Source organism: Haemaphysalis longicornis, unplaced genomic scaffold (assembly GCF_048455015.1).
Source record: "Haemaphysalis longicornis isolate Haplotype H1 unplaced genomic scaffold, Haemaphysalis longicornis Haplotype H1 scaffold_1, whole genome shotgun sequence".
Taxonomy (NCBI): domain Eukaryota; kingdom Metazoa; phylum Arthropoda; class Arachnida; order Ixodida; family Ixodidae; genus Haemaphysalis; species Haemaphysalis longicornis.
Window position 1 is genome coordinate 414,339,326 of NW_027526203.1, and position 12,016 is coordinate 414,351,341.

Sequence of the window (12,016 nt, forward strand, 5' to 3'; positions counted from 1 at the left end):
GTCCAAATGCCAGTGTTTATGAGTAGAATACAGTGAACTCGAATGCACGCACTGGAGTTGTATCTCTTTTTTTTTTGTCATCAAAAACAAAAAGGAAAGAAGGCAAGCATACAGTGTAAAAATGGTGGCGCTATGTATATTGAAAATGGCACAAACTATTTACGCACAGCAATCACACATCCTCTTGCACCTGCATCTCTCTTCTATACAAAGGCCAACCACAACAAAATTTTGCACTGCATGTTGTCGCCATTGTCAATTATACTTATCCTCTCGCCTTCAATGCCAGCCACGTGATGACCTATCAGCGATTGTCACCAGACCTTATCTGAGGTGACGGAGGAGGAGGAGGAGGTTGAGAGAGTGTGATTGGGGAGCACGGCAGCCATTCCCAGTCAGGCTTCAGCTTTCTCATGAATTAAATATCTGACTGCACCTTTCATCTGTTAAGATCCCAGTGTTGTCCGTCAAATCTGTGATGGAGGAGCTCGGTAAGTTTATTCCAGCAGTATGAGCAAGTTGCTCACCACCATGGCCGACGTTGCTGCTGCAGCAGACTCGGTCTCTGAGCCACGGCCGAGCGACTCCAAGCTCCACCCATCGGAGGCCCTCGCAGCTTGTTGCCGAATATTGCCATTGCAAGAGCACACAAAAAGGAAGGAAATGATTTCTAGAAGGAACAGATCAAGCAGGCCCTTTCAAAGTACCGTGTGGCGCTGCTGTGCCTGAAGGCCTGCAACTTGAAGAGCTCAACACAGCCATCAAGCTCCGCCTATCGGAGGCCTCGACAGCCTCTCGCAGGTTACCGCCATCCCAAGAGTGCACAAACAGGAAGATTTATTGATTGATTGTAGGGTTTAACGCGCCGACGCAACGCAGGCGATGGGGTGCGCCGTAGCGGAGGGCTCCGGATTAATTTTGACCACCTGGGGATCTTTAACGTGCACCAAAATCTCGTACACACGGGCGTTTTTGCTTTTCGCCTCCATCAGAAAAGCGGCCGCCGCGGCCGAGAATCGAACCCACAACCTCGTGTTCAGCAGTGCAACGCCTTAGCCACTGAGCTACCGCGGCGGGTCACAAACAGGAAGGAAATGACTTCTACAAGAAACAGATCAAGCAGGCCCTTTCAAAGTACCGTGTGGCACTGCTGTGCCTGAAGGCCTGCAACTTGAAGGAAGAGCACGGCACAGACATCAAGGACCAACTAGCACGACTCTGAGCAGACTGTCACATGCCTCCTGCAACAGCAGCCCACCTGCGACTACTGTTGGGTGGTGGGGCACTGTAAGTGACCTGTGGGTGCTCCCCAAGAACATCAAGGCCATGCACGGCAGGGGGGTGGCACAACACTACCTTAAAAACTACTCTCCTTGAAGAAGAGATTCATTAGGAATATGTGTGAAAAATGAATGCCAGGTTTCACCGTGGGCAGTGTGTGTATGGGACTGTTGATTGAACAAGACCACTCTTTTCTAATACCATGACTACAACAAGTGTCAAATGCAAAATATGACACCACAAATACGCAGCAACTCATCAAGAACAGCCCACAAAAGATCAACATTTTTAAAACAAAAAAAGAAAGGCAATTACTGGCAGCCAGAAATGATGCTGACGCTTTGAGTGCAGCGATGATGGCTGTGCGCTCCTTACTTGTAGAGCACGCAAGGCCTGCTGTAAGCGAATATCCAATGAAAACAAACTCAATAGGCATGCTCAATGGAAAGAAGGGCAGGAAATCGCAACAGGAGGTGCTCATCAATAGGCGCCTCCTGGGCAACGCCACCCTCTCCATTCTCAAAGGCCGCTATCTCCATGTGCTTTCTTCCTTCTATTTTCGTTCTGTAATATCACTTGCTCTGTCCCAGAATGATGATGGATGTGGAAATTTTGTCATGCCGTGTATATTGCTCATAGAAAACTGCAAACCACTTAACAGCTTTTAAAATGAACTACTGCTCTCGACAACTAGACGGAAGAAGTGTGCTTTGCATTTGCGTCCTTTTGATATATATATTACATTAGGTTTCAAGGACTTAAGAATGCTTACCAGCTGTGCCCCCGTGATACGCAAAAAGGGAGCACAAGCACTGTGCCTGCCCAACCCAGTCCTCAAAGGATGTGCACTGTTATTTCTGCTGCCACAAAAGGCTGCTATGTGGTGCCATTTTACAGCCCCTGATGAAGAGATACTATATGTTCCCTCTTTTAGCTGCCTGCTAAATCTTGAAAGGAAACAGCGAGACACGCATCATAGCCTGCATTATGCAAAAACTTGCAACCAAATGGAAGGTGCAGAGGAAAATATGTCCGTCACCTGCAGAATTCTGCACAGAATAGAATCTGTGCGTGACTTGATGCAAGCCCTCCCACCTCTTGCAGAATGGACTGCTCCCCAATCAGGTTTTCAACTAAAAATTAACACCCTGGCTTGAGGCTACACCCAACCAGCGACTCTGGCAACAGTTAACAAGGGGCTGAATGATCTGCCACTGGGCCCTCTTGACGGCTTCAATTAAAGCACCAGGCACATCAGTTGCCCAAAACTTTGTCATGAACCGTTTGGTGACATAGACTGCCCATTTGAGCAGTTAAATGTTGCCCAGGTCAAATTTTGTTGTGGATGGCCTTTGGTACTACTGCTATCCATCTCTGACATAATGGAAGTGCAAGAGCAGTTTTCGAAAGCACATACCGGTGTCTTCATAGGCTCAAAACACAAGCCTGCATCACATAGGTCACAACGCATACACAATGAACAGGTCCCGAAGGGTGTAGAGAGTCCTGCGACGAAACATACCTTCGACAGCTAGATTCCCCATCATGTGCAAGCAAAATAAGCCTGCGGTGTGCATTTAAAATGTAAACACTACAAAGAAGAGGACATACAACTTGGTCTATGAAGGAGCAGACACGCAACAAAATAACCAAGTATCCATCTCTGACCTAAACTAAAGGCCTGGTATAAAACCATGTAGAAAGGGGGGGAAAAAAAAGAAAAGGTTATGTTCAGCGCTCAATTCAGGTAAGCCTCTTTTTTTTTTCTCCGACTCTATTTGCAGGGGGATGGTGCTGAGGCTTAAACCAGCACCTAAACACTTGTGTGCCCACATAGCTTTCACTTATTTTGTTAAAAAAAACAATAGAAAAATAAAAACGCACAGCGTGAACAAGACTAGAGCCCCCTCTTGCTTTCAAACCACTTTACCCCAGTACAACCCTGCCAACCAGTATACACATTTGTTCCTCTCTTCCCACATAAAAGCAGCCTTTCCTTAAAAAAAGGAAAAAGCAACAAAAAGGCTACATGTTTGCAGCCCTGAATGGAGCCAGAATACAGCCTGCACCAAGACTAACCCACAGACATGGCTGCACATGTGCTGGTTGATCACGCCCCTCGATTACAAGGCTCATCCTCTTCCAGGTGCCCTCCGAATGAGAGGCCCAAGAAGGGGGGACGCTGACTGCTCCCTGACCAGGTGTTCTCTAAACATTTAACACCATGGCCAGGGGCTACAGCCTGCCAGCTGCTCTGGGGTCACTTGGCAAGGTGCTGCACCATCTACTGAAGTGATATCCAGTGATGTCCACTGCTCGAAGGCGTGCAGGGCAGAGGCACGCCCTTTGCTTTCTCCCCACGCAACAGGCTCCTCGGACATGCTCTTACTCCTTCTTCTCGTGACTTGATTCGTCTGAAATAGGCACAAAAGTTGAAACCATAATGAATGCACATCCATAAAAATTTCAACTCAAGTAGAGGTTTTGAGGGGGTTATGAGTGCAGCTTTGCATTTTGGGAGTTTAATTTTGGGCAGATTCGGAGAACATTTTCAAGAGTTTACTGTTTTCATGAAATTGAGAGTACGACACAATGTTACGAAACCTGCTGCACTGAATAGTGGAAAGGTTGGCAGGTTCAGTGCATGAAATTTAATGATGAGTCCATCTACAAAATGCATATGCCCGAACAACACAAGTTCGATCCTAATCAAGCAAGCTAGGATATTATAACAAAGTTCAGCCTATCACTCTGAATACAAGCATATAGCATAGCCCAAAGTTAATGTGCATTTTGGTTCTAATATGCAGTTCGACCCCTGGTAAAAGAAAATGGCCTCAGAGAGGTTGAGGGCAAAACAGTAACACGAGAAAGTACTGCCGCTCATCCTGCAAAACCTCCTCTGTCCCTTTTCAGTAAATCCATTGCGAGGATTCTTCGAGGGGCTGTGCCTGGCTGACCTACCGGCTGTGAACTTCAGACAAGCAGAAATCATTAGGTCCAGGGTGCCTTCGTGCAGAGAACTTGCATAATCAGGGCGTTACTTGGGTCCTGCTCCTAGTAGATTTCTAAACTTCAGGGGTAGCTATGAGCAGACATTATTCCTGCATCCCAACTCTTTATCCCCTTCAGCGGCAGTGTGTAGAATTGTACATATCAATTTTGGCGCCACGGTGCACAAGCTCCTTTGCTTCAAATGGAATGGTACTTCACGTGTGCACTGCCGCATGCCTTCTAAGTGGACAATTAGAGCTACTATCTTCTTTTGTTTTCGCACCGAAGCTGAAGCCAAAACAAACACTCAAGATGGACGCCTCCAGCTTTTATGGAAGGCAAGTAAGTGCATTGCGATTCTTTTTGTTTTTAAGGCTAATAATGTTAAAAAAAAAGTTTTCCATAGCAGCATAACATACAAGGTTTGGACTTGTCACGAATGAGAAGTTTTGTGACTCCTGTAAAAGATGGCACTATGCCGCGGAGAAAAAAAAAAAACGTGCGTACAATTGTACACATGGCGCCTGAATGCTGCCTGGCCAGATCACCTTGTCTTTGCATTTCATTTTTATCTAACTTGTGTTACTGGATTTATGCAAGTATTGCATCTGTTATAGGTATAAGAGACCACTCAATAAGTCGCAAAAACATCGACGACGTCGGCTTAAGCTCTTTTGGCCACAATTGCTGACGGGAACAGCTGGCTGAAATACACACGAGATGCGAATTCTGAGGGACTCCCTCCAAAAAAAGTGAAAGATGTCATGGCATTTCAGTTAGACATTGCACGTACCGTATTTACTCGAATCTAGGCCGATACTTTTTTTAAAATGTCATTTACAAAAGTTGGGGGTCGGCTTACATTTGAGGATGTGGCTTTCCTGTCACTGCTAAACGCTCAACGCCATCTCGCAGCCACAGGCTTGGAGCTGGTTTTCAGGCATAGAGGAAGAAAAACTTCTCTTTCCTCCAAGTTTTCAGGCTGCGTTTTGTCTGTTTGAACGTTGTGAACCCAGCTCTCAGCATTCCGTGCTTGCTTGTGTATGTTGTCGTGTGACCTTGAGAAGAGCCTGTGTTCGCAGCACAATGGCGCCCACGAAGCAGTGCCACTACAACGCGGCTAGTACACTATACCACGGATTTCAAGCGGAGAGTAGTCTTGGAGGCCGAGAGAACTTCAAACCTCCAAGCAAAGCACGACTTTGGAGTCAATGAGAAAAATGTGCGCCGATGGCGGAAACAGCGGAACAAACTTTTCAACTTCACCACCAAGCGTATGGCCTTCACAGGACGCAAGAAAGGCCTACACCACGAGGTGGAGGAGGAAGTCGCTGACTTTCCTAGCAACAACCAGAGGGTGGAATGCCTGTGATGATGGAGATAATACAGGCAAAGGCAAGGGAGATGCCAAACATTCGAGGCGTCGTGCGGGCTCAGTTCAAGGCCAGCATGGTCTAGGTCACTCATTCTATGAAGCGGTTCGGGTTCAGCCTGCAAGTGAGCATTGAAGATGCTACGACAAGCACCGCAATAAATAAAGTGCATGTTCGAGTCTTGGTCCAGAGCCTTTTTTTGTTCGGCTTGCAATCGAGGTAAGTTTTTTTTTTTTTTTTTTTCCTGACCTTCTAAATTTCGGGCGTCGGCTTAGAATCGAGGCCAGCCTCGATTAGAGTAAATACGGTAGCTTGATTGCCAGCAACAAAGCTACGCCACCCAAGAGGGGAAGGCCAAGCACGGCCTCTCCAAAGCCTGTCTGCAAATTGCATGTCGGCACGCCATGCCAATGAATTTCACAAGGTCTGACAGAATGAACCACTGGCCCAATCACATAAGTGCTAACTTCCCCCAAAGGTGTCGAAACACAAGCTCTGTTTCGAAGTCTCGGGTTCGCTGCCGCAAATGCGAAGTTTACCTTGGCCTCAGTGCCGCAAAGGATTGCTTCTCTGGATTTACATCAGAAAGTAGCACCGTCAAAGCAATCAATCTTAGAGGCATTGAAATTTCACTCTTGAATACTACTGACAAGTCAAGTACTTGAAAATAGTTTTTGATTGTGCAAATTCTAATTGACATGCTTTACTGAAGAGGGGGGCCATGAGTACAAATGTACACATCAGAAATTTTTTTTCTTAGATCAATAAACCTATTTTGATTTATATCACTGAATTTGGGTTTGTTTTAAAAGCCATATTTGAAGGAATCACAATTTTACTTATTATTGCGTCTCGAGGGGTTATTTCGCCGCTTTGCGCATGACTCGTTACAGGAGTCAACTCTATAAAACGTAAGAAAGCAAGACTTTGGCTTGCATTTCCACTCTCACTTGAGCATGCTATGCCCCCCTCGGCTTTTGAACGTTGCTTTCTTTTAGCTGGCTGCAAATAGCAGTTTTAGCTGGCATTGCAAATAGCAGGAAGACAGGGCATAACTAACAAACCAGCAGCCATGTTCTGTGCACTTGGTTCAAAAGAGAGCACTTGCCTGCTTCGTCGTCCTCATCAGATGCTTCTAGGACATCACAGCAACACGTGGTGTAACATATGATGCTCAGAAAGCCCAGTGGAAGGCCAAACAGCACTGCTGTTAAGACTGGGTTCCCACGCCACATTCCCTGCAAGGGAAAACAAGAATGCATTTTCAACGGCTGGAGCGAACAGCAGTTCAACGCTCAGCTGAGCAAATGCAAGGCACATTAGGTGGAATTCCCGCAATGCCTTTCCCACTGCCTGCCCAGCAAGAAAGACTGCAAAAATACACTTAAGAGTCTACATGAGAAACCTCTACAACAATCAGTTCGGTACGTGAGTGATTATGACTGATGCCACCAAGCAATACTAACAGTGAATATACATAAGATTGAAGTAAAGCTCGACAGGCCTAGGCAAAGCATAAACAGGCACGCACATTGCACACCAAGCATTATGGAGAAAACACAGGACATTGAGCTATGGGCAGGCAAGCGCACCGATTGGAGCAAATGCGAAGTTCACGACGTGACAGGCAGCGAAATCGAAACGAAATAGGGTGGGTGGTGAGGCATATCTTTAGCTACAGCCACAGCCGCTGTCCTGTTGCTAGGGCTGAATCTACAAAGCACATGCGCAGCATTTTCTGCCTGCGGCACAGCCCTGACTTGCACTTGACTACTTAGTCAGCACATCAGGTTGGCAGCCTGAACGCAGGTTCGGTTAGTGAAGACTCAGTGAGTGCTAATTTCCATTAACCATGATTAAGTAATCAAAGCTACCAACTTTAGTCAGTAGCTAGTTAGTCGCTGTGTGTGAGTAAATGCCTATACTAGTATGTCATATGCATATCAAACTGAGCATTTTTTTTTATCACAGCGTTTCTCAACTGGGACTCTACAAGAACGTTTCTACGGCGTTCGGAACAAATTTTCACTAACTTCCCAGCGTCTTCTTTTGTGCGTGCTTTATGTGCGGCAGCAATGCAGCAAGTAGCCCATGGAAAAAAATTTTCAGATCCCACCTCCTTTAGTTCTTTACATAGCATGCACACTTACCATATTTACTCAATTAATGAACACACTTTTTATTCCACAAAACGGACACATATTCAGGCTTAGGTTCAATACGTGATGCGAACATTTCCGCATTTTTTATGCTTCAATTTCAACTTTTCATCACCTTGCACACGGCAGGAGCCTGCTGCCCAGAATTTTAGTACATCAAAGGTACTACCAGGTACAAGAAGCTACTCAAGAACCAGCAACAGAACATCTGAAGGCCTCCTGCACGCACAGTTACCTGCAATGGCTCATTACAAGTGTGCTGTGCAACCAGTGCTCACAGATACCTCGCGCTGCGGCAGCGAAGGGGATCTGATAGCATGCATAATGCCCACCAAAGTAAATACACAACGGCAGCTGTTTCAGCAAATGACACGGTGGTTTGGCTGCTTCTGCATACATTTTTATTATTTATAATATGGGGCATGTTCGTCATGCAAGTGCCCTACGTTTGATTTCTTGCCCAAGTAGGCACCACTGACTGTCGCACATATACGAGAGGTTTTTGATTGGCCAACCCATGTGAAAGGAGCCACCGAGTTATCAGGTGCCCATTCATGGCAGCAAAACACAAAATTACAAAGGCATATTTTCTAGGCGATATAATGGTGTTTCTGTTCACATTATAACAAAAAACCAGCAAGAAGGCTTTTGTTTACTTGAACTTTGTTTCAAATTTTTAACCACACTCGTACAAATCTAGTTGCTACAACTTAGTGCAGAATCTGCAACCAAAAACCACTAGCCCGACGCATATTGCACTGTACATATGGGCACTAAAATAACGATGCTTCAACTTGCTAATAATAAAGTAATAAAAGTTTTATCATTTATTTTTCCCCAATAAGTTTTGTAAAGTTCACTATTTATAGTAAATTATTACTTAAGACATAGCTACAAGCAATTCAAGCTCAAAGGTAATCTAAACAAAAGCTTATAAGCTGGTCAAAATATTAAAGGAAAGACGCTTTGTCGAAGGGATACTATTCACTATTACAGGCTAGTGCCATAATTAAATGTACTTAACAACTCCTCAACATCCCCTGAAAAGCACGAACACAGTACAAACTCTTGCATGCAACACACAACCGAAAGGTCAGCTTAAAAAGGCAAGCACTGTGACAAGAAATTTTAAGAGGCAACGCAACATCAAGCAACGTGAACATACATACTCACCGCTAATGCTGTCTTGGCTTCGAAGTAAGCCCGATACAGCCGATAAGGGAAGCTGTCACCCCCGTACGGCTAAAGGCAAAGGTAGGAAAAAAACAATAAGAAAAGTCTAACGTTGGCTCAGTAATGGTACCTTGCTGTCTCAGACAGAGTATGTTTTGTGTAGAGGATCCTTACACTTAGAAAGGTTTTGAAAAATCATTCTCTCTCTTTCAGGCTTCTCTTGCCATTTTATGCCCCCAGATACAACCAAGGTTGATGAAGACAGCTGCTTATTCCAGCAGCTCTGTATCAGGCACAAGATGTGCAGCCCCGCACAAGATTCTGCCACGCTTTTGCCAGCAAAACAACCTCTGCCATCAGCAAATTGTGCTAAGAAAATGCAAAAGAGTGAGAAAATGAGGGTATTCCCTGCTGGAACATCAATTTCATGCTCCTCGGCAAGCATTCATGTTCTGCATGACGGCTTGCTGGAGTGCGAGCTATTGGTTTAGCCACGAGATGTAAAGAACGCACCAACCAAGTGTGACAGCAAAAATACCAGCTGGAACACTGTTTTCGCAGTCTTTGCTTCTTTGGCGCAGCTTCACTAATGCTGCCTTTGCTATACAGTAGAACCTCGTTACAAGAGGCACTGCTATTACAAAAGACAATTGGTTATAAGAGACATTTGAAAATGGTTTGGTTGGTTTTCCTATGTTCACCACGTTAGCAACATTGCATACAAGAGACATGGTTACAAGAGACACTCTGTTACTAAGGGCAACTTTTTTGGGTCCCTAGAGTAAATTCCTCCCTATTTAGAAGAGACACGATGGAAGGGGGGCCTTATATGAAGGACCTCGTGGAAAACTGCCCTGAAGATGAAGCTTCAGCCTGCATCCAAGGGACCGCAGAGGTTCCAGAAACTTTTGAGGAGTTTGTGTCTGCAGATGTGGACCTTGTGTGTTCGAGGAGCCTACAGATCATGTGACCCTCGTGCAAGTAAGTGGTGCCATAGAGGATGACCCAGAGGAGTAGGATAACGAGGGTATTGTAGGACAGAAAGTGCCAGGACTGGCAATTGTCAAAGAGTATTGTAACGGTATTGTGAGAACAGCAATGCCTGCAAAGTGAAGTGCTTTACCTACAAAAGTTGGGAAGGGAGCTAATACAATCTGCAGTCCTTAAACTAAATTCCTTTCTTAAGCCATAGTGAGAATTTTCCTGTCAACCGGTTTGAATACACTTTGGTACTGATTTATAATAAAGTGGTCATGTTCGACTCCGCACTGTTTTTAGAATTTTTGGTTACAAGAGGCTTTTGTTACGAGAGACATGTTTCCCGGGTCCCTTGAGTGTCTCTTGTAACGAGGTGACGTTGTAGCTTCACAACCCCTACTTCGCACTCATTCTTCAGTAAAAAACCTAGTTTTCCATTTACCGTATTTACACGATTGTAGGTCGACCCCTTTTTTCAAATTTGACAATCCAATGTTGGGGGGTCGACTTAGAATCGAAGTCGAACCGTCTACCGCTAGTAACGGCAAGAGAAACGAGAAATCGGGGGTGCTACGAGGTGGGGACAGCTTTGCACCCTCGTTCCCATAATTATGGTCTAAACTATGAACCGCATGGGGCGTCTTCTGCTCGTGAAAATGCGCCGCACTGACGCTGCCGCAAATACCACCCGCATCCCCGCATGCTGCGCGCTACGCGATCGGCGGCGGCAACATGGCGGCACCATTCGCGAAGAGGTGCGCGTAGCTCCAGCGACCGCTTCTAACCGCTCTCTCAGATATCGCTGAAGGCACAAACGAAGACGTTTGTGCAGGAAAGGAGCTGATAATATGGTCGAAAACGACACTATAAAGCATTATCCGCACCGCTAGGGAAATCGCCAATCAAATATCCGCCACCGTGGTAAGCATAAACATCTCCGGCGGCGCCAGCCGGCTGTCCTGATGAAGAGCGCGCGTCGTCAGGCTCCTCCCGGTGTCGCGCGCGGTGCGCGTTTTGCTGGTTTTGCCGAGGTAGAACTGGTAGAATTTAAAAGCAGTAGAAGGTGCCGCGCGCGCGGAATCGTTGCCGCAGGAGTGAAAAAGTCGTCCGCGCAATGCCGACGCGCACGAATTGCGTGCAAAAACGCGTCAAGAAGTGTTTTATTCAACTCTAATAAACAAAATGAGTATTAGCGAATCCCTTGATTCAATACGCGGCGCTAACGTAGCCCATATCATATCACATTGTTCAGTACACTTCCGAACGCGTTCAAAAGTAAATCGCGCGCGGCCGCTTCCGTCAGCCGCCATGTTGTTTGTTTTGGTATCGCGCGGCAGTGGCCGCTGCCGGTTGCTTCGATGGCTGTCATCTCGCAGCGAATGTGTTCTTCCCACTCAACCCACAGCGAATGGTTATTCCGGGTGCTTATACAAAAGCCTTTCTTTCTTAACATCTACCGCGCATACCGCGAGCGGGTTGTGCCGCGGTGTGGGTTGACGGAAAAGCTTCTCTTTGTGCATGGCCTCCGCAATCTGCTGCCGGCGGCGCCTGCGCGCTTTGCTGCCGGCGGTGCTGAGCCCGCCGCCGGCAGCAAATTGCGGAGGCCATGCTTTGTGATACAATTTTCTAGGCGGCGCTCACATTTTTTTTTTTTTTTTGAGAGATGCAATTTTGGAGGGTCGACCTACATTCGAGTCGACTTACAATCGTGTAAATACGGTACTCAAAGCTACACTGAACAGCTGACAGTGGTGTATCGCTGATGGTGTATCTGATGGTGTAGCTGATGGTGTATCGCTGTTATAAAACAGCGATACACCAAGTGCTGGGCAAGGTCAAAGAGAGGGCCACAAAAATGAGAGGCCATCTACACTCTAAGGCAAAAGAGAGCAACGGGAGAGTAGACTGGGACCAAATACAGCCGTTAGTCTCAATGGGCAACCGTTCGTCTTCAAGTAGAGTAACTGTGGCAGCTTGTGCGCCATATGCACAAATGTGGAGTAAATGTTCATCCCCACGGATCTATAGAGAGCAATGGGAAGCCAAAACACATTTAGT

General features: G+C 46.2%; 1 protein-coding gene across 1 annotated transcript in view; it reads right to left on the reverse strand.

Annotated features, from left to right (window-relative positions):
* Nucleotides 1–52: 52 nt before the first annotated feature.
* The window catches only part of LOC144155552 (protein disulfide-isomerase TMX3-like), a 37,306-nt gene continuing 25,342 nt past the window's right edge, over nucleotides 53–12,016 (reverse strand). The window contains exons 11-13 of the mRNA XM_077687069.1: nucleotides 8,981–9,049; nucleotides 6,757–6,886; nucleotides 53–3,695 (exon numbers count right to left, since the gene is read on the reverse strand). Of these exons, the coding sequence (XP_077543195.1) occupies nucleotides 3,667–3,695; nucleotides 6,757–6,886; nucleotides 8,981–9,049 (228 nt within the window). The 3' untranslated portion in view covers nucleotides 53–3,666. The remainder of the gene's footprint in view (nucleotides 3,696–6,756; nucleotides 6,887–8,980; nucleotides 9,050–12,016) is intronic.